The sequence below is a fragment of the Vitis vinifera genome, chromosome 12 (genome assembly GCF_030704535.1).
Source record: "Vitis vinifera cultivar Pinot Noir 40024 chromosome 12, ASM3070453v1".
Lineage (NCBI taxonomy): Eukaryota > Viridiplantae > Streptophyta > Magnoliopsida > Vitales > Vitaceae > Vitis > Vitis vinifera.
The window spans coordinates 5,890,641-5,918,319 of NC_081816.1; the positions used below are offsets into that span (position 1 = coordinate 5,890,641).

Genomic DNA, 27,679 nt, shown 5'->3' on the forward strand with positions numbered 1-27,679 from the left:
TTACATTTTGTGGTAGAAAATGGCATCAACATCACACCACATCAGTCTTGTTTCCACTACTGGAACAGAATTTTCAGGCAGCCTCTAAATACTGATTTTTTCAAAGATAGCTAGGTTCATGTTCCAGGTCAGTTTCTGTGTTGTCAATGAACAGTGGACCTCAGTGGTCTTCAAAAGTGTCACGGAGTTGGCTGCAAAGCATGACCACTGTAACGTACAATATTATCTGTAGGCCATGGTTGCTTCCTCCAAGAAAATTATGTTATGTCATAAGTCACGGATTTCGTTGCGAAGCTGCAATAATTCAAACTTACCTTTCTTTAAGACCATGCTTGTGTCTACATTCATTTTCCCAAATGTGTACGTTGAATTTTTTGTCATGTAGGGGCTGCGCACTTAAGGCAGATATCAAGTGAGTTAAAGAATTAATAAATTAAGGTGACATTTGATAAATTAAACTAAAAACTTAATACTTAATTGTTTAAGATGATTTTAATATGACTTTTACTAAACTTGATGAGTTGAAAATTATTATTAAATCATTAAGTTAAATATTAAAATAGTTTTTTTATTTTTTCATTTACTTATTACTTATTTTTAAAAGATTTTTACTAAATAAAAAATGAAAATATTCGTTTTTTTTTTACTATATATTAAAAATAACTTTTTAAAACATTCAAAACATGTTCTCAACATGACTATAATTGCATTAATACTTAATACTTAATAAAAATAAAATAATAATAAAAACAAAGAATTTAATACTTAATACTATTAATTGTATTTAAATTAACTTATTTTTATATATAGGTAAAAAACCAAAAGTAACATTCGAAAGTAAAAACCAAAACACAATTGATTGTCTGAACACATTTATAATGCAGTAGAACAGTTCTGTTGGCCAATGAGAAAACGAAGGGAAAAACTATGGTAGGGTAGCCATCCATGGAGTGGCCGATATGAAGGAGGGGATAAATCAATCCAAACGTCCATTAACACCTCCACAAACCACATACACCATCTGCCCAACAAGGCAACTTTAAGCAATCCTCCTCCATTAGATGGCCAAACCAATTCCTTCACCTCTCTATGAAAAAATCCCCCAGAAAAACACACTCCATAGAGCCTCGGACGTCACCATTTTCTTCCTTCTCCTCTCTCTCCTTGCTTACCGTCTCCTCTCCCTAAAAAACAATGGCTTCACTTGGCTCCTCGCCTTCCTCTGCGAGTCATGGTTCACCTTTATTTGGATTCTTAACTTGAGCTCCAAATGGAATCCTGTGTCCTACAAAACATACCCTGAGCGCCTTCTACAATGTTATCGGTACCCAATAATTCTCTTAGTAAAATTCTTCATGTGCTTTGGTGTTTTTTTCTGTCTTCAAATTTTATATATGACTATACTTATGATTTTCTGAACAGAGTTGATGAGCTTCCTCCAGTGGACATGTTTGTGACAGCTGCAGATCCCATGCTGGAACCCCCTATCATCACTGTAAATACTGTCCTCTCCTTGCTAGCAGTTGACTATCCAGCTAACAAGCTTTCTTGCTATGTGTCCGATGATGGGGCTTCCCCTCTCACCTTCTTCGCTCTCCTTGAAGCATCCAAGTTTGCTAAGCTTTGGGTTCCTTTCTGTAAGAAGTATTGTATTCAACCTAGAGCTCCCTTCAGATACTTTTCCAGAGAGTTGTTACCATCCCATGGTAATTCAATGGAGTTCCTGCAAGAATACAGAAAGATAAAGGTACGCGCACTATTCTTCGTAGGAAGTAGGAACCATAAGTGGAGATTAATTACATTAGTTCAACTTACTGCAATTATTTTTTTATATAATAACAGTTATTAGAATGCAGATGATCTGAAACTAGAATTTTCTTTTCCTTTAATTTATTAACTATCTTTCTTTTTCTTTTTTTATTCTTTTATATATATAATCTCCTTAAAAAATAAAATAAAATTCCACTAGCAAGTAGTTACGTGTCCAAGTATATCTCCTCTGCATCATGGTATAATGATGCTTTACATTTAAGCAATTTTCTTTTTCTTCATCCCCTTTTAGGAAGAATATGAAGAGCTTAGACGAAGAATTGAAGATGAAACCCTGAAGTCAATATCAAATGAGCTTAGTACCGCAGAGTTTGTCGCTTTCTCAAATATAAAAAGGGGAAGCCATCCAACTATAATCAAGGTATGTTAAAAGATACAACTAGCTGATATGTTTACTTATTATTACCATTATTAGGTCTATTTGGATTGATTTCTCATATGCTAAAAAGCAAATTTTTTAAGTTCACTGACAAATTTTATAAATATTTGATAAATTTTATGCTTATGGCTTAAGAAAGTGCTCAATATAAAAGTCTTGAAAATGTCATATTCTTTGTTTAATAAAAACTTTACGATATCAATATTACTTTTAAAAAATTATAATCTTAGGTTTAATTTTATGTTGCATATAAAGATAAAAACAAACAACCTCAGACAGGTTCTCAATTATTACATAATAAGGGACACTAAAGCTAATTATATGAGATTAAAATGATAGTATAAAGCTATTTGTTTTTGCCTTTTTCTATATTATAGGTCATATGCAATGAAAATAGGAATTATGTCATGATTCAAAACAAAGAAGAGGGTTAGAAAATACACAGGATTTCCAACAAGAAATTTAAAGAGAAGGAACCAAAAACTTGTTAGTTCATAATAAGCTTAAATCCGACCATGTAGGCGGTACAAAATAAAAAACATAAACTTAAAAACAAAACTTAATTAAAACCGACCATGTAGGCGGTACAAGAACATAAAATGAAAAACAAAACTTAAAAAACCATCCATATAAGAGGTAATCAAAACATACTTATATTATACATAAGGAGAAATATCTTACAATGGACAGGGGTAGGAAAGCTTGAAGAAAGCTTGAAAGCTTGAAGGGCTTACATGATGAGAGAGAAAGAAAAGAGAATGGAGAACATAAGCTTGGGAGAGAAACAGAATTAAAATGAAGCGTGCTTACAAATGAGGACCGAGCCTCCTTAAATAGGCAAAAAAGGAATCTTGAATAGTAACCATGAACAGTAGACCCGTGCTTGAATAGTGAATAGTGAATAGTAAGATTCACTTTTATACCGAAATCCCCCAAAAAAACCCTCTTTCGGCTGAGAAGACTTCTGGCAGGCTGCTTTATACTGTGTAGACACAAGCTTGCTACTTTTTGAACAGAAACACTATAAAGCTTGAAAAATATTCTTGATGGAAGACAAAAGGCTGATGATTACTTAGATCTTCTTATTGGAGGAAGGATTCCTTCACAGTCATCACCATTGTCTGGAAGGTAGCTTGTTGAATCATCCGACTCTGCATAAGAATTTTCTTGGGGGAAACTTGAGCTTCCTTCTTCAAGGATTTTCTGGAAATCTTGAGGGGTCTTAGCTGCTACGAGCATGGCTTGTAACTGTTGCTTTTTAAGGAGAAACTGAGACATATTATCACTGGCTGAGACTTGTGTGGGGTTCTGGAGGAAATACTGCTTAACTGTATCAATAGATGCATCATTTTTTAAGGCATCCCACCATTTTGTTTTAAAGGTCCTTCCCAGAGATGGAAAGGCTGCTGATTCATCTGTAATGATAATATAATCCCACTGGACTATCCAAGCAAGGCCAAATTTGCTGAAGAAGAATAGTAAAGGGGGAAAAGCTGAAAGTTCTCTGGGGATATCAAAAGAACTTCTAAATAGCTCAAAGCCATCCAGGATGGGCTTGGGAAGAATCTTAATAGTTGGACCATAATAATTCCACCAACTGTAGAACCAAAATGGGAAAGAGGAAAGCTGATTCTTAGATGGAAAATAGAACATCCATGAATGATGGAAGTCCCTATTATGGATCAGAAAAGCATTAAACCATGCTCTCTGATAATCCCAATAATTAAAAAACCTTGGCTTTGATGGTTCAGAAAATTCCCTTGAAAGAGTAGGATTTCCTCCCCATTGCTTGATAGTAAGAATCTTATAGATATGGTAGGTGGAGAATGCCAAACTCATATTGCTGAATTTGTCTGCATTATGCTTAATTTTAACAGAACCAGTTTTTGTAAGGACTGCTTCATAAAACTCTCTTGTTCTTAAAATATCACCAGAGAGATAATGAAAATTTTATTGAAAAGCTTTTGCAACAATTTCTCTGGGGTTTTCAGAGAAAAATTCTCTTTCTATAACCAAAAGAGGTTGATTTAAATCATTTTGCCAATATCTTGATTTTGTTGAAAGAGGTGTGGGGTTGGCAGCCACCACAATTTGCTTGTTTGAAAAAGAGGAGCTTGATGCTAATTCCTTTTGAGAGGGATTAGCCTTAATGACTTGCTTGAAGGTCTGAGACCCTGAAATGGCTGGATACTGAGTGGCCTTGACTGGATTAGCTGGATCGGAATGATCATAGTACAAGGTCATCATCTTGTTAGGCATAGGTTTAGAAGAATGAAGCCTTGCTTCTTCTTCTTCAACTTGTTGGCTCCATAGCATTTTATGGGGAGAAGGAGCTTGACTGGATTGGGTTTTCTAGCTAGGAGCTTGGGTATTCTTTTTAGGGGCCATGGTCTCGTGAACCCTGCAAATTTCATGAGTTGAGTGATTAGGAATGAAACTTTCTCCTTTAATAATCTTGATTTGAAAATTAGGGTTTAAAATAATCCAATCAATTAAATTATACTTAAAAGAAATATACTTAATTGTTTTCTCAGATGTGAAAACAACTTTTAAAATTCCTTGGTTCAAAATATCAATTTGAAATTTTGAAATGCATAAAGGAATGCTTAAAATATCATTTATAATGAGATTATGAATGAATTGGGTACCTAATATCTTAGGTGGATCATCTATTCTAACAATATTAATTTCTTGATCACATCGAGTGATGTTTTCAATAGGATTAGAAAATTCAAAAAGAATTTCCTTATCAAAAAACTTTGTTCTTATACCTTGGTTATCTACCCACAATGGATAAATAGAGCTTAAGAAGGGTATTCCTAGAAGGGCTTTTTCATTAAGGTCCTTAACAAGGATAAAGGTTTGCTTAATACAGATGTCATGGTTACGGATATGAACATCTGTTAATTTATACTTAATGGCAAGTCTTTTGCCATTGGCTCCAAATAGAGACTGACTAGTCTCTTCGCATAAAGGAATAGGTACAAGACCTTCTTGAAGGCAATTTTCAGCTGCTCCTGAATCAATCAAAGCAATAATATCAAAGACAAATTTATCTTTGACTACTATAGTAAGGGAGACTTCCCACCTCTGGAAGATAACCCTACTCACAGTATTCAAAAAAGTATATGTCTCATTATCATTAACATGAGAAGATTCTGGAATATCCATAAGGTTTCCTTGGTTGACCATCTTATTGATTTGATCTTGGAGATCAGAGAGACCTAAACTTATGAATTGTCTTAACTCTTTAATCTCCTTTTTATGCTGCTTAACTTCTTCATGAAGTTCCTTAATGCTGACATCCTTGGGAGACTGTTGGTCAAACCTGTTTAAGATATCATTAAAGTTATAAGGATTAACAGTCTTCTTGGCTTCTACCTTGACAACAGATTTCTTAAAAACTTCATAAAGATTTTGCTTAGTCTTTTCATCTTCAACTTTTCTTAAAGTATCTAGGATAAATTCCTGATCTTGGCTTATGACATTTATAGTTTTAGGACGGCAATTACAATTTCCTTTAATACATTCTGCTTAGTCACTAGAAGATTGGCTGTAAACTTCACCACTACTGTCTAGTTGATTAATGTCATCTTCATTATCTGAATCAGTCCTTGATTCAGAATCTAAGTTTAACATTACCTTACAAAGCATATTTTTTAAGTCATCTGAGACACTTAAGTTATTAATCTTTTGCTTAACTCTACAATCTTTTTTATAATGGCCAACTTTGCCACATTTAAAACAGATGATTGGCTTGACATCTAAAGGAGTTTCTACCTTTTTCTGGGTATCTTTGTTGATCCTTCTTTGGATGTGCCTTGAATGCTTAGTATCATTCATCCTATAGTTGTCATGGGTACCTCTCTTACTGTGGTAAAACTTATCTTTGTTAGGCTTCCTACTTGGTTTTTGCTTAGAGGGAGGCATAGTTTCTTTTTGGCTGAAACCAAACTGGCTACAGAATGATCCAAATTCATTCTTGTAGATTTTTTTGTTCATTCTTCATTTGTTGCTTAAGCTTGAAGTCATTGCACAACTTAATCCCTTCAGCTATGACAATGCTTATAATCTCACCATAGGTTAACTTATCATAAGGGATTTGACCATTATACTGTTCCCTTATCTTGATCCTAATTCTCTCAGAGAAAAGCTTAGGTAATCCTGAGATGAACTTTTCTTTCCAAAAAGACTGGTTACAATCTGATCTTAGCATGACTTTGGTTAGGAAGACTTTCTTATACCACCTAAAATCATGAAGCTTGGGACACTTAAGGTTGGTTAAGAGATCTGCAGTTTTATCCTTAATTTTTGCAGGATCTCCAATGAAGTGCTTGGATATTGAGTAGATTAAAGTAGCCACTGCATCCTCAATATCTTGGTCATCTTCGTCCTTAACAACTTCATTACTCTCATTAATCCTATAGGCTTTAAGGATACTATTCCTATCATCAAAAGTGAGATAATTATCCCACCAACCCTTAAGCTGACCTGTAAATCTAGCAACAATGGTCTGAGCTACAGCATGATCTGGCAGTCTATTGTTTAATTTATAGGCTGTACTTACCATGGTCATCTCTTGAAGCTTAGTGAGTATGTTATACTCGGTCATACCATCTATGTTCCATTCATAGATAGTACCACTGGTGTATGAGGCTTGAGTATACTGATTTCTTTCTTCAAACTGCATGTCAGGAAAAGTAGGTCTAGGATAATAATTCCTAGTCTTAAAGGCTTCCAAGTTGTTAATAATTTGATTATGGGGTTCCTCAAACATCTTAATTAGTTCATCAGCTTCTTCTTCTGAACTAATATCACCTTTAACCATATTGATTCTCTTATCAGGCTGAACAGTCAAAGGGGCAACAAGATTATCCTTAATCTTCTGATTAATCCTATCAACAAAATCCTGGTTGATTTGGGGATTTTCTTGGAATTCCTTAGAAAATTCAAAGGACTCAGTGCTCTTCGTGTTATTAACACGCTTATAAGGATAATCTGGATATTCCTCTTGTTTGAAGATTTCAAACCAAATCCAAAACTTAATATTTTTCTTTTCTTATCTTAAGTAGGCATAGAATTCCTCTTGGTAAATGGTTCTAATGACCTTAGGGACAGTGCTAAAGAACCAATCATTTCTTTGCTTATTGACTTCAGAATAGAAGCCTTTTCTTAAGAGATCCTTGTTGATCTCAAAGTCCTCATCACTTAGGCTTATTGTGTTAATCATCTGGGAATAGGTAGGAGACATAACATGGGACTCATCCTGTTGGGATTCCTGAGTAGACTCATTTTCTTCACTGTAAAATGGTCTAGCCACGTTGGTGTGACTTCTAACACCAGTTAGCTTAATGTTCTTAGGGTTTCCTGAGCTGGATCCTTCTTCTTCCCTAGTGGTTCTAACTGGGATGGAAGAGCTTGAAGCTCTAGAGGGTTCATAAACATAAACTCTAGGGCTGCTGGAATGTCTGAAAGAGTTGGAGAAAACCAATTCTCCTCCTCCATCAGGATATTGAACAATTTGTTCAATACTTTCAGAACGCTGTGCTATGGCTGGAACAGCAAAATGCCAATTTTCAGGAAACTCAACATCTTTCCACAAGATCTTCTTGGGAATGATGAAATCTGACTTATCTAGCATATTTGAATGAAAGTAAGTGGTCTCACCTTTAGGACTGGTGCAAAGAGCCCCAGATCCAACGCTTGTGTTCATGCTCTTATAGGCAAACCTGGTTATGATAGAAACAGGACTGTTTCCTGGTTTGATCATAAAGCCATGAGTCTTAATATGCAAAACAACGGAATCTAAGATGTCTGCATCTCTTATTTTAACTGTGAAGTTAGGATATCACTGGAAATAAACTGGGCCATCATTCAGTCCAGCTTGGACTGCGCCTATAATAGAATCTCGATATTCGAGATGCCTATTATCCCTTAAACACATGACAATAGAGGTGTTTAAACCTAATCTTGTCAAAGGCTTAGCTGCTACTTGAATCATACCAAAGTGTATGAAATTATAGCCATCTTTCTTATGCTTATCAATGGATCTGTTATCTAGAAGTCTTATGACTTGGTCATCTTGTTCTAAGCTGACAGACATTTCAGAGGTCTTAATGGTATAATCTGTGAAGAACTTAAAGGTTCCTTTCTTATAAATTTCTTGATTAGACACCTTGGGTAACTTCCAATCATCTAAATCATTTTGGATCTTAGGATAATTGATCTCTTCACTGTTTACAATAGTATCTTGAGAATCACTGGATCTCCTAGACATGGTTATGAAAATTGAACTCATTTTAGGGTTTTTGAACTAGAGCCTAATAGCAGATTGACAGACCTTATGAGATGTCACCCCAACCCTCTTACAGCCTAACAAACGCCTATCCACGGCTAACAACGGCTCAACCGGCAAGGCTCGCACTCCCAGGCACACTGCTACCTATCCTAGGATAGGCCAAGAACACCTAAAACAAGACCCAACTTCCCTCCCACATGGCTCTGATACCATAGACACCCAGGACAAGGTCATATGCAATGAAAACAGGAATTATGCCATGATTCAAAACAAAGAAGAGGGTTAGAAAATACACAGGATATCCAACAAGAAATTTAAAGAGAAGGAACAAAAAACTTGTCAGTTCATAATAAGCTTAAAACTGACCATGTAGGCGGTACAAAATAAAAAACATAAACTTAAAAACAAAACTTAATTAAAACTGACCATGTAGGCGGTACAAGAACATAAAATGAAAAACAAAACTTAAAAAACCATCCATATAGGAGGTAATCAAAACATACTTATATTATACATAAGGAGAAATATCTTACAATGGACAGGGATAGGAAAGCTTGAAGAAAGCTTGAAGGGCTTACATGATGAGAGAGGAAGAAGAGAGAAGGGAGAGCATAAGCTTGGGAGAGAAACAGAACTAAAATGAAGCGTGCTTACAAATGAGGACCGAGCCTCCTTAAATAGGCAAAAAAGGAATCTTAAATAGTAACCATGAACAGTAGACCCGTGCTTGAATAGTGCTTGAATAGTAAAAGTGAACAGTAAGACTGAACTGTAGCACTTTTGACTATTGACTCGGAATCTTGCTTTCGGCTGAAATGACTATTAGTCAATTAATCAAGGAGGAATATATTCCGAGCGGTGATCCATTAGGAGTTGAGTATCTTGAATAGTGGATTTGAACGCTAAAGGATCAATCTTTTTGCTGCAGAAGATCTGATGACGGGAATCCGCAGCAATGAGATACCCCATGTTTTTAGGGTAGGCTTCAAAGTCTCTGTTGATAACTCTAACTCTCCAATGCTTAATTTGTTTAATAATTGGTTCGGCGCAAATCTCATTTTGCAATAAGGGGTTTAACAAAAGTGTAGGCTTTCTATTTTGATAATGAAGATTAACATAATGCTGAGCTGGAAGAACATTGCCATTAGAAATCCATTCAGGAGCTTTGCTGAAGAAAATGGCATCTGCAAATTTCTTATTTAACTTAAAGCCTTGGGTTAAGCTTAAGTTAATCTTTCTGCCAAAATTGCTTGCTTGACTAGGATCAGAACAAATAAGCTGGTAGACTAACCCGTACTCAAGAAGCTTTTCAGGAGTTAGGGTTATAACTCCTCCCTTGAAAGCGATGTTAATTGGCTGATAATGCTGAAGATCAATAGAGGCTCTACTGATAGTGAAATTTCTATTGCAATTGCACAAATGCTTGTTGTCATGCTGATGCAGAAGTGGCTCACTAATATTTCTGCAAATCTTTGAATCATCAAATTCCATCTCCTTAATTAAATTTAGTCCTGGAACACTGAGACCAGGAATAGCTGAGAGATAGATATGCAGATCCTGAAGATAGGCTGAAATGAAAACTTGCATTTCTTCTGCACTGGACTTGGCCTTTTCACAAATTAGACGATAAACATCTGGCTTAAGATTATATAGGAGTTGATTCCTATGATGAAACATTCTAAAGAGAAGGCAATCTTGCTCTTCCTTACTTAATTTTTTTCTCATTCACCAATGGGGTGAATGGTTTTTTCTCACATTTTTCCAGTGGGGAAAAAGAGGCTTGGCTTATATCTCCCTTAGGAAAGTTAGCTATTTCTAGCATTCTTTCGAGATCCCTGCATTTAGCCTGCAAAACATGAATACTTTTTTGAATAGATAAGGGGTTAGTATCAAAATTAGAGGAGTTTATGGGGATGGAATCCTCCACAAAAGGTAGAGAATCCAAACTATTTCCTTCTTCCCAAGCAGGGGAGGAAGGATGCTTAAGCACTGGAGGAATGTAAGAAGAAGATGATCCATGGGAATCTGAGGCATAATACATGGGTTTGAATTTTTCTGATAAGGCTGACTGGGATTTCATGTAGGATGATGGTTTCTTAAGGGATTGCTTTTCTTTTTTGGGAGCCATATTCTCGGGAATCCTGCAAAAATTCACGAGTTAAGAAATCAGGGATATAGTTATTTTCTCCTTTAATATATTCAATTTGAAAATCAAAATTGCTTAAAATAGCTTGCCATCTAGCAAATATATGCTTAGAAGCTATATTTTTAACATCTTTTTTCAAAACTGATTTTGTTGACAAACAATCAACTCTTAATAAAAATTCTTGATTTAAAAGATCGTCTTGAAATTTTGAAATGCATAAAACGATGCTTAAAATTTCCTTTTTGATGGTGCTGTAGTTGAGTTGGGCATGGTTCCAAGTTCCAGAAGTGAATCTAACCAACAATTCTTGATTATTACTTTTTTGCTTAAGAATACCACCAAAACCTATGTCAAAAGCATCAGTCTCAATAATCTTAAAGGCTTTATGATCAGCTAAGGCGAGACATGGTAAGGTTTTGACTCTAGATTTTACTATTTTAACAATCTTGGTATGATCCTCATTCCAAGGAACTGGATTTTTCTTAAGTCTTTGTCTTAAAGGGGCACATAATTGGCTTAAATCTTGTATGAAATCTGACACATAATTAAGGCTTCCTAAGAAACGTTGCAATTGTTTCTTATCCTTAATCTCATCAGGGAACTTATCAGCAAACTCAATTGATCTTTGAATGGGGGTGAATGTTCCTTGGTGAATATGATGACCTAGGAATCTTACTTTAGTTTGGAAGAGGTTAATCTTAGTGGCTGACAAGCTTAAACCATTGCTCTTAACAGTCTCAATAAATCTATTGAGATGTTTCCAATGCTGCTCAATAGAATCTGAGTAAATCAAAACATCATCAATGTAAACAATAATGAAATCAGAAAACTGGTTAAAGATTTCATTCATTATGTTTTGAAACTCAGAAGGTGCATTCTTAAGGCCAAAGGGCATTACATTCCACTCATAATGACCAAATGGGACCACAAAAGCTATTTGTACCTATCTTTTTCCGCAATCTGGATTTGCCAAAATCCTAATTTCATGTCAAACTTAGAGAAAACTTTGGACTTCCCTAATCTTTGAAAGAGGTCTTTTTTTATTTGGGATAGGATATCTAATCCATCTTAAAACATCATTGAGGGGCTTATAGTTGATGACTAGTCTAGGTGTTCCTCTTTCTAGTTCAGCTTGTTTCTGAACATAAAAGGCTGAACAACTCCAAGAGGATTTAGACATAAAAGGCTTGTTTCTGATTTCATTATTGTTTACATTGATGATGTTTTGATTTACTCAGATTCTGTTGAGCAGTATTGGAAACATCTCAATAGATTTATTGAGACTGTTAAGAGCAATGGTTTAAGCTTGTCAGCCACTAAGATTAACCTCTTCCAAACGAAAGTAAGATTCCTAGGTCATCACATTCACTAAGGAACATTCACCCCCATTCAAAGATCAATTGAGTTTGCTGATAAGTTCCTTGATGAGATTAAGGATAAGAAACAATTGCAACGTTTCTTAGGAAGCCTTAATTATGTGTCAGATTTCATACAAGATTTAAGCCAATTATGTGCCCCTTTAAGACAAAGACTTAAGAAAAATCCAATTCCTTGGAATGAGGATCATACCAAGATTGTTAAAATAGTAAAATCTAGAGTCAAAACCTTACCATGTCTTGCCTTAGCTGATCATAAAGTCTTTAAGATTGTTGAGACTGATGCTTCAGACATAGGTTTTGGTGGTATTCTTAAGCAAAGAAGTAATAATCAAGAATTGTTGGTTAGATTCACTTCTGGAACTTGGAACCATGCCCAACTCAACTACAGCACCATCAAAAAGGAAATTTTAAGCATTGTTTTATGCATTTCAAAATTTCAAGACGATCTTTTAAATCAAGAATTTTTATTAAGAGTTGATTGTTTGTCAGCAAAATCAGTTTTGCAAAAAGATGTTAAAAATATAGCTTCTAAGCATATTTTTGCTAGATGGCAAGCTATTTTAAGCAATTTTGATTTTCAAATTGAATATATTAAAGGAGAAAATAACTCTATCCCTGATTTCTTAACTCGTGAATTTTTGCAGGATTCCCGAGAATATGGCTCCCAAAAAAGAAAAGCAATCCCTTAAGAAACCATCATCCTACATGAAATCCCAGTCAGCATTATCAGAAAAATTCAAACCCATGTATTATGCCTCAGATTCCCATGGATCATCTTCTTCTTACATTCCTCCAGTGCTTAAGCATCCTTCCTCCCCTGCTTTGGAAGAAGGAAATAGTTTGGATTCTCTACCTTTTGTGGAGGATTCCAACCCCATAAACTCCTCTACTTTTGATACTCACCCCTTATCTATTCACAAAAGTATTCATGTTTTGCAGGCTAAATGCAGGGATCTCGAAAGAAGGCTAGAAATAGCTAACTTTCCTAAAAGAGATATAAGCCAAGCCCCTTTTTCCCCACTAGAAAAAGGTGAGAAAAAACCATTCACCCCACTGGTGAATGAGAAAAAATTAAGTATGGAAGAGCAAGATTGCCTTCTCTTTAGAATGTTTCATCATAAGAATCAACTCCTATATAATCTTAAGCCAGATGTTTATCGTCTAATTTGTGAAAAGGCCAAGTCCAATGCAGAAGAAATGCAAGTTTTCATTTCAGCCTATCTTCAGGATCTGCATATCTATCTCTCATCTATTCCTGGTCTCAGTGTTCCAGGACTAAATTTAATTAAGGAGATGGAATTTGATGATTCAAAGATTTGCAGAAATATTAGCGAGCCACTTCTGCATCAGCATGACAACAAGCATTTGTGCAATTGAAATAGAAATTTCACTATCAGTAGAGCCTATATTGATCTTCAGCATTATCAGCCAATAAACCTCGCTTTCAAGGGAGGAGTTATAACCCTAACTCCTGAAAAGCTTCTTGAGTACGGGTTAGTCTGCCAGCTTATTTGTTCTGATCCTAGTCAAGCAAGCAATTTTGGTAGAAAGATTAACTTAAGCTTAACCCAAGGCTTTAAGTTAAATAAGAAATTTGCAGATGCCATTTTCTTCACAAAGCTCCTGAATGGATTTCTAATGGCAATGTTCTTCCAGCTCAGCATTATGTTAATCTTCATTATCAAAATAGAAAGCCTACACTTTTGTTCAACCCCTTATTGAAAAATGAGATTTGCGCCGAACCAATTATTAAACAAATTAAGCATTGGAGAGCTAGAGTTATCAGCAGAGACTTTGAAGCCTACCCTAAAAACATGGGGTATGTCATTGCTGCGGATTCCCGTCATCAGATCTTCTGCAGCAAAAAGATTGATCATTTACCATTCAAATCCACTATTCAAGATACTCAGCTCCTAATGGATCACCGCTCGGAATATATTCCTCCCTGATTAATTGACTAGCAGTCATTTCAGCCGAAAGCAAGATTCCGGGTCAATAGTCAAAAGTGTTACAGTTCAGTCTTACTGTTCACTTTTACTATTCAAGCACTATTCAAGCACGGGTCTATTGTTCATGGTTACTATTTAAGATTCCTTTTTTGCCTATTTAAGGAGGCTCGGTCCTCATTTGTAAGCACGCTTCATTTTAGTTCTGTTTCTCTCCCAAGCTTATGCTCTCCCTTCTCTCTTCTTTCTCTCTCATCATGTAAGCCCTTCAAGCTTTCAAGCTTTCTTCAAGGTTTCCTACCCCTGTCCATTGTAAGATATTTCTCCTTATGTATTATATAAGTATGTTTTGATTACCTCCTATATGGATGGTTTTTTAAGTTTTGTTTTTCATTTTATGTTCTTGTACCGCCTACATGGTCGGTTTTAATTAAGTTTTGTTTTTAAGTTTATGTTTTTTATTTTGTACCGCCTACATGGTCTGTTTTAAGCTTATTATGAACTAACAAGTTTTTGCTTCTCTTTAAATTTCTTATTGGATATCCTGTGTATTTTCTAACCCTCTTCTTTGTTTTGAATCATGGCATAATTCCTGTTTTCATTGCATATGACCTTGTCCTGGGTGTCTATGGTATCAGAGCCATGTGGGAGGGAAGTTGGGTCTTGTTTTAGGTGTTCTTGGCCTATCCTAGGATAGGTAGCAGTGCCTGGGAGCGCGAGCCCTGCCGGTTGAGCCGTTGTTAGCCGTGGATAGGCGTTTGTTAGGCTATAAGAGGGTTGGGGTGACGTCTCATAAGGTCTGTGAATCTGCTATTAGGCTCTACTTCAAAAACCCTAAAATGAGTTCAATTTTCAGAACCATGTCTAGGAGATCCAGTGATTCTCAAGATACTGTTGTAAACAGTGAAGAGATCAATTATCCTAAGATCCAAAATGATTTAGATGATTGGAAGTTACCCAAGGTGTCTAATCAAGAAATTTATAAGAAAATAACCTTTAAGTTCTTCACAGATTATACCATTAAGACCTCTGAAATGTCTGTCAACTTAGAACAAGATGACCAAGTCATAAGACTTCTAGATAACAGATCCATTGATAAGCATAAGAAAGATGGCTATAATTTCATACACTTTGGTATGATTCAAGTAGCAGCTAAGCCTTTGACAAGATTAGGTTTAAACACCTCTATTGTCATGTGTTTAAGGGATAATAGGCATCTCGAATATCGAGATTCTATTATAGGCGCAGTCCAAGCTGGACTGAATGATGGCCCAGTTTATTTCCAGTGCTATCCTAACTTCACAGTTAGAATAAGAGATGCAGACATCTTAGATTCCGTTGTTCTGCATATTAAGACTCATGGCTTTAAGATCAAACCAGGAAACAATCCTGTTTCTATCATAACCAGGTTTGCCTATAAGAGCATGAACACAAGCGTTGGACCTGGGGCTCTTTGCACCAGTCCTAAAGGTGAGACCACTTACTTTCATTCAGATATGCTAGATAAGTCAGATTTCATCATTCCCAAGAAGATCTTGTGGAAAGATGTTGAGTTTCCTGAAAATTAGCATTTTGTTGTTCCAGCCATAGCACAACGTTCTGAAAGTATTGAAAAAATTGTTCAATATCCTGATGGAGGAGGAGAACTGGTTTTCTCCAACTCTTTCAGGCATTCCAGCAGCCCTAGAGTTTCTGTTTATGAACCCTCTAGAGCTTCAAGCTCTTCCATCCCAGTTAGAACCACTAGGGAAGAAGAAGGATCCAGCTCAGGAAACCCTAAGAACATTAAGCTAACTGGTGTTAGAAGTCACACCAACGTGGCTAGACCATTTTACAATGAAGAAAATGAGTCTACTCAGGAATCCCAACAGGATGAGTCCCCTGTTATGTCTCCTACCTATTCCCAAATGATTAACACAATAAGCCTAAGTGATGAGGACTTTGAGATCAACAAGGATCTCTTAAGAAAAGACTTCTATTCTGAAGTCAATAAGCAAAGAAATGATTGGTTCTTTAGCACTGTCCCTAAGGTCATTAGAACCATTTACCAAGAAGAATTCTATGCCTACTTAAGACAAGAAAAGAAAAATATTAAGTTTTGGATTTGGTTTGAACTCTTCAAACAAGAGGAATATCCAGATTATCCTTATAAGCGTGTTAATAACACGAAGAGCACTGAGTCCTTAGAATTTTCTAAGGAATTCCAAGAAAATCCCCAAATCAACCAGGCTTTTGTTGATAGGATTAATCAGGAGATTAGGGATAATCTTGTATCCCCTTTGACTGTTTAGCCTGATAAGAGAATCAATATGGTTAAAGGTGATATTAGTTCAGAAGAAGAAGCTGATGAACTAATTAAGATGTTTGAGGAACCCCATAATCAAATTATTAACAACTTGGAAGCCTTTAAGACTAGGAATTACTATCCTAGACCTACTTTTCCTGACATGCAGTTTGAGGAAAGAAATCAGTATACTCAAGCCTCATACACCAGTGGTACTATCTATGAATGGAACATAGATGGTATGACCGAGTATAACATACTCACTAAGCTTCAAGAGATGACCATGGTAAGTACAGCCTATAAATTAAACAATAGACTGCCAGATCATGCTGTAGCTCAGACCATTGTTGCTAGGTTTACAGGTCAGCTTAAGGGTTGGTGGGATAATTATCTCACTTTTGATGATAGGAATAGTATCCTTAAAGCTTATAGGATTAATGAGAGTAATGAAGTTGTTAAGGGCGAAGATGGCCAAGATATTGAGGATGTAGTGGCTACTTTAATCTACTCAATATCCAAGCACTTCATTGGAGATCCTGCAAAAATTAAGGATAAAACTGCAGATCTCTTAACCAACCTTAAGTGTCCCAAGCTTCATGATTTTAGGTGGTATAAGGAAGTCTTCCTAACCAAAGTCATGCTAAGATTAGATTGTAACCAGTCTTTTTGGAAAGAAAAGTTCATCTCAGCATTACCCAAGCTTTTCTCTGAGAGAATTAGGATCAAGATAAGGGAACAGTATAATGGTCAAATCCCTTATGATAAGTTAACCTATGGTGAGATTATAAGCATTGTCACAGCTGAAGGGATTAAGTTGTGCAATGACTTCAAGCTTAAGCAACAAATGAAGAATGAACAAAAAAATCTACAAGAATGAATTTGGATCATTCTGTAGCCAGTTTAGTTTCAGCCAAAAAGAAATTATGCCTCCCTCTAAGCAAAAACCAAGTAGGAAGCCTAGCAAAGATAAGTTTTACCACAGTAAGAGAGGTACCCATGACAACTATAGGATGAATGATACTAAGCATTCAAGGCACGTCCAAAGAAGGATCAACAAAGATACCCAGAAAAAGGTAGAAACTCCTTTAGATGTCAAGCCTATCATCTGTTTTAAATGTGGCAAAGTTGGCCATTATAAAAAAGATTGTAGAGTTAAGCAAAAGATTAATAACTTAAGTGTCTCAGATGACTTAAAAAATATGCTTTGTAAGGTAATGTTAAACTCAGATTCTGAATCAAGGACTGATTCAGATAATGAAGATGACATTAATCAACTAGACAGTAGTGGTGAAGTTTCCAGCCAATCTTCTAGTGACCAAGCAGAATGTATTAAAGGAAATTGTAATTGTCGTCCTAAAACTATAAATGTCATAAGCCAAGATCAGGAATTTATCCTAGATACTTTAAGAAAAGTTGAAGATGAAAAGACTAAGCAAAATCTTTATGAAGTTTTTAAAAAATCTGTTGTCAAGGTAGAAGCCAAGAAGACTGTTAATCCTTATAACCTTAATGATATCTTAAACAGGTTTGACCAACAGTCTCCCAAGGATGTCAGCATTAAGGAACTTCATGAAGAAGTTAAGCAGCATAAAAAGGAGATTAAAGAGTTAAGACAATTCATAAGTTTAGGTCTCTCTTATCTCCAAGATCAAATCAATAAGATGGTCAACCAAGGAAACCTTATGGATATTCCAGAATCTTCTCATGTTAATGATAATGAGACAGATACTTTTTTGAATACTGTGAGTAGGGTTATCTTCCAGAGGTGGGAAGTCTCCCTTACTATAGTAGTCAAAGATAAATTTGTCTTTGATATTATTGCTTTGATTGATTCAGGAGCAGCTGAAAATTGCCTTCAAGAAGGTCTTGTACCTATTCTTTTATGCGAAGAGACTAGTCAGTCTCTATTTGGAGCCAATGGCAAAAGACTTGCCATTAAGTATAAATTAACAGATGTTCATAACCGTAACCATGACATCTGTATTAAGCAAACCTTTATCCTTGTTAAGGACCTTAATGAAAAAGCCCTTCTAGGAATACCCTTCTTAAGCTCTATTTATCCATTGTGGGTAGATAACCAAGGTATAAGAACAAAGCTTTTTGATAAGGAAATTCTTTTTGAATTTTCTAATCCTATTGAAAACATCACTCGATGTGATCAAGAAATTAATATTGTTAGAATAGATGATCCACCTAAGATATTAGGTACCCAATTCATTCATAATCTCATTATAAATGATATTTTAAGCATTCCTTTATGCATTTCAAAATTTCAAATTGATATTTTGAACCAAGGAATTTTAAAAGTTGTTTTCACATCTGAGAAAACAATTAAGTATATTTCTTTTAAGTATAACTTAATTGATTGGATTATTTTAAACCCTAATTTTCAAATCAAGATTATTAAAGGAGAAAGTTTCATTCCTAATCACTCAACTCATGAAATTTGCAGGGTTCACGAGACCATGGCCCCTAAAAAGAATACCCAAGCTCCTAGCCAGAAAACCCAATCCAGTCAAGCTCCTTCTCCCCATAAAATGCTATGGAGCCAACAAGTTGAAGAAGAAGAAGCAAGGCTTCATTCTTCTAAACCTATGCCTAACAAGATGATGACCTTGTACTATGATCATTCCGATCCAGCTAATCCAGTCAAGGCCACTCAGTATCCAGCCATTTCAGGGTCTCAGACCTTCAAGCAAGTCATTAAGGCTAATCCCTCTCAAAAGGAATTAGCATCAAGCTCCTCTTTTTCAAACAAGCAAATTGTGGTGGCTGCCAACCCCACACCTCTTTCAACAAAATCAAGATATTGGCAAAATGATTTAAATCAACCTCTTTTGGTTATAGAAAGAGAATTTTTCTCTGAAAACCCCAGAGAAATTGCTGCAAAAGCTTTTCAATAAAATTTTCATTATCTCTTTGGTGATATTTTAAGAACAAGAGAGTTTTATGAAGCAGTCCTTACAGAAATTGGTTTTGTTAAAATTAAGCATAATGCAAACAAATTCAGCAATATGAGTTTGGCATTCTCCACCTGCCATATCTATAAGATTCTTACTGTCAAGCAATGGGGAGGAAATCCTACTCTTTCAAGGGAATTTTCTGAACCATCAAAGCCAAGGTTTTTTAATTATTGGGATTATCAGAGAGCATGGTTTAATGCTTTTCTGATCCAGAATAGGGACTTCCATCATTCATGGATGTTCTATTTTCCATCTAAGAATCAGCTTTCCTCTTTCCAATTTTGGTTCTACAGTTGGTGGAATTATTATGGTCCGACTATTAAGATTCTTCCCAAGCCCATCCTGGATGGCTTTGAGCTATTCAGAAGTTCTTTTGATATCCCCAGAGAACTTTCAGCTTTTCCCCCTTTACTATTCTTCTTCAGCAAATTTGGCCTTGCTTGGATAGTCCAGTGGGACTATATTATCATTACAGATGAATCAGCAGTCTTTCCATCTCTGGGAAGGACCTTTAAAACAAAATGGTGGGATGCCTTAAAAAATGATGCATCTATTGATATAGTTAAGCAGTATTTCCTCCAGAACCCCACACAAGTCTCAGCCAGTGATAATATGTCTCAGTTTCTCCTTAAAAAGCAACAGTTACAAGCCATGCTCACAGCAGTTAAGACCCCTCAAGATTTCCAGAAAATCCTTGAAGAAGGAAGCTCAAGTTTCTCCCAAGAAAATTCTTATGCAGAGTCGGATGATTCAACAAGCTACTTTCCAGACAATGGTGATGACTGTGAAGGAATCATTCCTCCAATAAGAAGATCTAAGTAATCATCAGCCTTTGTCTTCCGTCAAGAATATTTTTCAAGCTTTACAGTGTTTCTATTCAAAAAGCAGCAAGCTTGTGTCTACATAGTATAAAGCAGCCTGTCAGAAGTCTTCTCAGCCGAAAGAGGGTTTTTTGGGGGATTTCGGTATAAAAGTGAATCTTACTATTCACTATTCACTATTCAAGCACGAGTCTACTGTTCATGGTTACTATTTAAGATTCCTTTTTTGCCTATTTAAGGAGGCTCGGTCCTCATTTGTAAGCACGCTTCATTTTAGTTCTGTTTCTCTCCCAAGCTTATGCTCTCCCTTCTCTCTTCTTTCTCTCTCATCATGTAAGCCCTTCAAGCTTTCAAGCTTTCTTCAAGCTTTCCTACCCCTGTCCATTGTAAGATATTTCTCCTTATGTATAATATAAGTATGTTTTGATTACCTCCTATATGGATGGTTTTTTAAGTTTTGTTTTTCATTTTATGTTCTTGTACCGCCTACATGGTTGGTTTAAATTAAGTTTTGTTTTTAAGTTTATGTTTTTTATTTTGTACCGCCTACATGGTCGATTTTAAGCTTATTATGAACTAACAAGTTTTTGGTTCCTTCTCTTTAAATTTCTTGTTGGATATCCTGTGTATTTTCTAACCCTCTTCTTTGTTTTGAATCATGGCATAATTCCTGTTTTGGGTGTCTATGGTATCAGAGCCATGTGGGAGGGAAGTTGGGTCTTGTTTTGGGTGTTCTTGGCCTATCCTAGGATAGGTAGCAGTGTGCCTGGGAGTGCGAGCCCTGCCGGTTGACCTGTTGTTAGCCGTGGATAGGCGTTTGTTAGGCTGTAAGAGGGTTGGGGTGACGTCTCATAAGGTCTGTCAATCTGCTATTAGGCTCTAGTTCAAAAACCCTAAAATGAGTTCAATTTTCAGAACCATGTCTAGGAGATCCAGTGATTCTCAAGATACTGTTGTAAACAGTGAAGAGATCAATTATCCTAAGATCCAAAATGATTTAGATGATTGGAAGTTACCCAAGGTGTCTAATCAAGAAATTTATAAGAAAAGAACCTTTAAGTTCTTCACAGATTATACCATTAAGACCTCTGAAATGTCTGTCAACTTAGAACAAGATGACCAAGTCATAAGACTTCTAGATAACAGATCCATTGATAAGCATAAGAAAGATGGCTATAATTTCATACACTTTGGTATGATTCAAGTAGCAGCTAAGCCTTTGACAAGATTAGGTTTAAACACCTCTATTGTCATGTGTTTAAGGGATAATAGGCATCTCGAATATCGAGATTCTATTATAGGTGCAGTCCAAGCTGGACTGAATGATGACCCAGTTTATTTCCAGTGTTATCCTAACTTCACAGTTAGAATAAGAGATGCAGAAATCTTAGATTCCGTTGTTCTGCATATTAAGACTCATGGCTTTAAGATCAAACCAGGAAACAGTCCTGTTTCTATCATAACCAGGTTTGCCTATAAGAGCATGAACACAAGTGTTGGATCTGGGGCTCTTTGCACCAGTCCTAAAGGTGAGACCACTTACTTTCATTCAGATATGCTAGATAAGTCAGATTTCATCATTCCCAAGAAGATCTTGTGGAAAGATGTTGAGTTTCCTGCAAATTGGCATTTTACTAATGCTGTTCCAGCCATAGCATAGCATTCTGAAAGTATTGAACAAATTGTTCAATATCCTGATGGAGGAGGAGAACTGGTTTTCTCCAACTCTTTCAGACATTCCAACAGCCCTAGAGTTTCTGTTTATGAACCCTCTAGAGCTTCAAGCTCTTCCATCCCAGTTAGAACCACTAGGGAAGAAGAAGGATCCAGCTCAGGAAACCCTAAGAACATTAAGCTAACTGGTGTTAGAAGTCACACCAATGTGGCTAGACCATTTTACAGTGAAGAAAATGAGTCTACTCAGGAATCCCAACAGGATGAGTCCCCTGTTATGTCTCCTACCTATTCCCAGATGATTAACACAATAAGCCTAAGCGATGAGGACTTTGAGATCAACAAGGATCTCTTAAGAAAAGACTTCTATTCTGAAGTCAATAAGCAAAGAAATGATTGGTTCTTTAGCACTGTCCCTAAGGTCATTAGAACCATTTACCAAGAAGAATTCTATGCCTACTTAAGACAAGAAAAGAAAAATATTAAGTTTTGGATTTGGTTTGAACTCTTCAAACAAGAGGAATATCCAGATTATCCTTGTATGCGTATTAACAACACCTCTACAAAAGCTAAGATATGGAAAACGAGTGACAACATTGTTATAGAATCCATTCATCCTCCTGAAGCTAAGATAGAAAAGAATATTAATGGAACCATAGTCACAGCTTCACCTTTTAAGACTAAGCCAGAGGATAAAGGAACTGCTAGTGCATCCGATATTAGAAGGATTATGGAACAAATCAATTATACTAATATGTTTCTCATAACCCTTGGAAATCAAGTCAGCCGAGTTGAGGAGATTATTGAAACTCAGGATCACCTTAAGAAGCCTTTTGTTAAGAATGATAATAAGCCTTTGTTTAAGCCTTTTGAATTATCTAAGAAATTCCAGGAAAATCCTCAAATTGATCAAGCTTTCATTGATAGAATAAGCCAAAAGGTTAAAGATAATCTTGTTATCCCTGAAACACCTCAAACTTTTACTATCCATGAAACACTTCTACCTTCCCATAGGAGAATCCTTTTGGTTAAAAGGAATATTAGTCCAAAAGCAAAGGATAATGGACTAATTAGGCTAACCAGAGAACCTTCTATCCAAAACACTTTTAAGGATCATGATGATAAACAAGAGAAAAGGATTATCCTTAATGCCCTGACTATTAAAGATCTTCAAGAAGAAATAGGACAGTATAAGAAGGATATTGAGAACCTAAGACAACCTACAAGCTTAGAAATCCCTATCCCTCAGGATTATATCAACAGGGTAGGTTTTTACCACAGTAGTCCTAAAAAGGAAGACTTTGAAGAAGTTCTTGAATCTTCACAAGATAATAGTGATAAGATAAATGCATACTTAAATACTATTAGTAAAGTTATCTTCCAACTGTGGGAAGTCTCCCTTACTATAGTAATTAAGAATAAATTTATCCTTGATATTATTGCTTTAATTGATTCAGGTGCAGCTTTGAATTGTCTACAAGAAGGTCTTGTACCTACCCAATTTTATGAGAAAACTAGGCAAGCCCTCTTTAGTGCTAATGGTAAAAAGCTTATTATCAAGTACAAGCTATCGAATGCCCATATTTGTAACCAAGGCATTTACATTAAGCAAACCTTCATTCTTGTTAAAGATCTCAAGGAGAAAGTTCTCCTTGGAGTCCCTTTCTTAAGCTCCATCTTTCCCTTGTGGGTAGATGATCAAGGTATAAGAACCAAGCTTTTAGATAAGGAAATTCTGTTTGAATTTGCCAATCCACCTGGAGAAAGAAGTATAAACACCATAAAAGATCAGGTGATTAAGGCTAAGCAAAATCATATTAATCTCTTAAAGCAAGAGATTGCTCTGGTTAGAATAGAAGATCAATTGAAGGTTAAGAAAACCCAAGATGCCATAGAAAGCCTTAAGAATAAGATTATTAAGGAAGTATGTTCTAACATTCCTAATGCTTTTTGGCACAAGAAGCAGCATGAGGTAGAATTACCTTATGAGCCTGATTTTAGTGAGAAAAAAATTCCCACTAAAGCAAGACCAATCCAAATGAACAAGGATTTATTAAGCTATTGTGAAAAGGAAATCCAGGATCTCTTAGATAAGAAGTTGATAAAACTTAATTAAAACCGACCATGTAGGCGGTACAAGAACATAAAATGAAAAACAAAACTTAAAAAACCATCCATATAGGAGGTAATCAAAACATACTTATATTATACATAAGGAGAAATATCTTACAATGGACAGGGGTAGGAAAGCTTGAAGGGCTTACATGATGAGAGAGAAAGAAGAGAGAAGGGAGAGCATAAGCTTGGGAGAGAAACAAAACTAAAATGAAGCGTGCTTACAAATGAGGACCGAGACTCCTTAAATAGGCAAAAAAGGAATCTTAAATAGTAACCATGAACAGTAGACCCGTGCTTGAATAGTAAAAGTGAACAGTAGACTGAACTGTAGCACTTTTGACTATTGACCCGGAATCTTGCTTTCAGCTGAAATGATTGCTAGTCAATTAATCAGGGAGGAATATATTCCGAGCGGTGATCCATTAGGAGCTGAGTATCTTGAATAGTGGATTTGAACGGTAAAGGATCAATCTTTTTGCTGCAGAAGATCTGATGACGGGAATCCGCAGCAATGAGATACCCCATGTTTTAAGGGTAGGCTTCAAAGTCTCTGCTGATAACTCTAGCTCTCCAATGCTTAATTTGTTTAATAATTGGTTTGGCGCAAATCTCATTTTGCAATAAGGGGTTGAACAAAAGTGTAGGCTTTCTATTTTGATAATGAAGATTAACATAATGCTGAGCTGGAAGAACATTGCCATTAGAAATCCATTCAGGAGCTTTGCTGAAGAAAATGGCATCTGCAAATTTCTTATTTAACTTAAAGCCTTGGGTTAAGCTTAAGTTAATCTTTCTGCCAAAATTGCTTGCTTGACTAGGATCAGAACAAATAAGCTGGTAGACTAACCTGTACTCAAGAAGCTTTTCAGGAGTTAGGGTTATAACTCCTCCCTTGAAAGCGAGGTTAATTGGCTGATAATGCTGAAGATCAATACAGGCTCTACTGATAGTGAAATTTCTATTGCAATTGCACAAATGCTTGTTGTCATGCTGATGCAAAAGTGGCTTGCTAATATTTCTGCAAATCTTTGAATCATCAAATTCCATCTCCTTAATTAAATTTAGTCCTAGAACACTGAGACCAGGAATAGCTGAGAGATAGATATGCAGATCCTGAAGATAGGCTGAAATGAAAACTTGCATTTTTTCTGCACTGGACTTGGCCTTTTCACAAATTAGACGATAAACATCTAGCTTAAGATTATATAGGAGTTGATTCCTATGATGAAACATTCTAAAGATATATATATATATATATAAAGGTAACTTTTTTAATTAATAAAAAATTGTCATATGAAAAAAAGTCTCATCTCTCTGTACATTGATTTATACTCCATTTCTTTGTACTTGTTGTATGGTTAGATTAAAAGTTCAATATGATACTAAATTTAATAAGCTTGCCATGATCTCTAGTTATACACAAAATTAAATAACATTAATTTTGCCAGTGGATTAGTATTTTTTTTTTTTAAAGGCAACCAATTTAAGCTATAACCATTTGGTTACAACATGAGAGGGCTAGGGAGTGGTGGTAGAGGAAGTATTTGACAACATTTCTATAACCATGAATGGTGACTTTGTAGGTTATATTGGAGAACAAGGAGAGCCGCTCTGATGGGTTGCCACATCTAGTCTATGTATCCAGAGAGAAGCATCCCAAGCATCCACACCATTACAAAGCGGGTGCCATGAATGTTCTGGTAAGGAAGCCCCTTGAATTGGTATAATTACTGATATTCCTTCTTTTCCCCTGATTATTTCATGATAAACAGACCAGAGTCTCTGGAGCTATGACAAATGCTCCTTTCATGCTGAACGTAGACTGTGATATGTACGCAAACAATCCACAGATTTTTCATCATTCAATGTGTTTGCTCCTCAGTTCCAAGAATGAACAGGACTGCGGGTTTGTTCAGACTCCACAATCCTTCTATGATGGACTAAAGGACGACCCATTTGGAAATCAGTTTGGAGTTTTGTATAAGGTATGCCAAATTTCAATAGTGAAGAGTGATCTCTTCCATACTATAGAGCACACGTACTAGAAGCCTCTTTTATTTTTTCATTAATTGATATCTTTGCTGAATCAGTATGTAGCAAGTGGAATAGCAGGGCTTCAAGGACCTCATTATTCTGGAACGGGATGTTTTCATCGAAGAAAAGTTATCTATGGGTTATGGCCAGATGGAAGGATGGAGTTCAAAGGAAGAATTGGTATGCAGTCAATTTATTTGTCTTATGTATCCTTTTAATTTCCTTACAGGGATCTTAAAATGTTATATGAAACTAAGCATTACAGTTTTCTCTACTTTTTGGTAGGAAAATTAACAGACGAGAGATTAGAAAAAACATTCGGAAATTCAAAGGAATTCACAAAAACAGCTGCAAGGATTTTATCAGGGTTGAGCGGGGTTTCGGATTGTCCATATGATCTTTCGAATCGGGTTGAGGCAGCACACCAAATTGCAAGTTGCAGCTATGAGTATGGAGCTAACTGGGGTACAAAGGTGAGCAGCCAATAGTTAGAACAACAAGAATAGTACCTCAAATGATACCTTTAGTTCAACCATTTTTCATTAAATAAGGATCTATTTTTATTTTTTTATTTTGAAAAGAAACTTAACTAGAAGTTACATGCATTATGTGACTATCCATGTTCAGATTGGTTGGTTATATGGAACTACAACAGAAGACATCCTCACAGGTATGAGGATACATGCAAGAGGTTGGAAATCCACAGATTGCCGGCCTGACCCTCCTGCATTTCTTGGGTGCGCACCCTCAGGCGGGCCTGCTGCACTTATCCAACAGAAGAGATGGGCCACTGGCCTCCTTGAGGTGCTGTTCAGCAAGAACAGCCCATTCATTATCACCTTCACTGCAAAGCTCCAATTTCGCCAATGCCTTGCATACATGTGGATTCTTTCATGGGGTTTAAGGCCAATTCCGGAGCTTTATTATCTTGCTTTGCCAGCATATTGCATCATGGCCGGCTCACATTTCTTGCCCAATGTGAGCAAAACTAAAACCATTCAGTTTTCCTCTTAAATTCATACATAGCATTAGTAGTACTACTTCACCAACCTTTGTTTTATTATCATTGACGCAGGTCCAAGACCCAGCTGTGTTGATACCGATATCCCTCTTTGTCAGTTACAATTTTCACACTCTATTGGAATACTGGGGGGCTGGATATTCAATCCGAGCATGCTGGAACAACTTGAGGATGTGGAGAATAACCGCAGTGACCGCATGGTTATTTGGATTTTTAAGCGTCATTCTGAAGCTCCTGGGGTTATCGGAGACCGTCTTTGAAGTTACAAAAAAAGACCAATCCACTACTCCTGGGGAGGGCAGTGACAAGGATGCTGGTCGGTTCACCTTTGATGGGTCTCTGATTTTTGTTCCGGCCACTACTCTTCTGTTGGTGCACCTGATGGCACTTGTAACAGCCTTGTTAGGACTATTTGATCATGTCGAGATTGAATCAAGAATAGGGGAGATAATATGTAGTGTGTGGGTGGTGCTATGCTTCTCGCCGTTTCTTAAAGGCTTGTTTGGGAAAGGAAAATATGGGATACCCAAATCCACTATATGCAAGTCAGCAGCTTTGGCGTTTCTTTTTTTTGCTTGCACTATTACAGTAAGAAAATGACATTAGTAAAAACTAAAAACCGTAACAATTTATTAAGCATAATTGTTAGTCAAGTGTGTTATGACATGTATTATCCGGTTCAATGTACGAACAAATTAATTTATGCAATTTTAATGGCAGTTTGCTTTTCACCATTGCCGTAGCGGCAGTACCTCCATGAATTGAAATGAAGTAATGATCACAACC

General features: G+C 36.2%; 1 protein-coding gene across 1 annotated transcript; it reads left to right on the forward strand.

Moving 5' to 3' along the window:
* Positions 1-899: 899 nt before the first annotated feature.
* Positions 900-27,627, forward strand: LOC100248315 (cellulose synthase-like protein H1). The gene is made up of 9 exons (XM_010658913.3): positions 900-1,324; positions 1,423-1,747; positions 2,063-2,191; positions 25,422-25,538; positions 25,611-25,823; positions 25,929-26,052; positions 26,158-26,345; positions 26,500-26,850; positions 26,948-27,627. The coding sequence occupies exons 1-9, from the start codon at positions 1,062-1,064 to the stop codon at positions 27,491-27,493; spliced, it is 2,256 nt and encodes a 751-aa protein (XP_010657215.1). The 5' UTR covers positions 900-1,061; the 3' UTR covers positions 27,494-27,627.
* The last annotated feature ends 52 nt before the right edge of the window (positions 27,628-27,679 follow it).

Coding starts and splice junctions, on each gene's coding strand:
- LOC100248315 (XM_010658913.3), top strand. CDS start 1,062: ATGGCCAAACCAATTCCTTCACCTCTCTATGAAAAAATCCCCCAGAAA. Junction 1,748..2,062: donor AAGAATACAGAAAGATAAAG/GTACGCGCACTA, acceptor ATCCCCTTTTAG/GAAGAATATGAAGAGCTTAG. Junction 25,539..25,610: donor CGGGTGCCATGAATGTTCTG/GTAAGGAAGCCC, acceptor CATGATAAACAG/ACCAGAGTCTCTGGAGCTAT.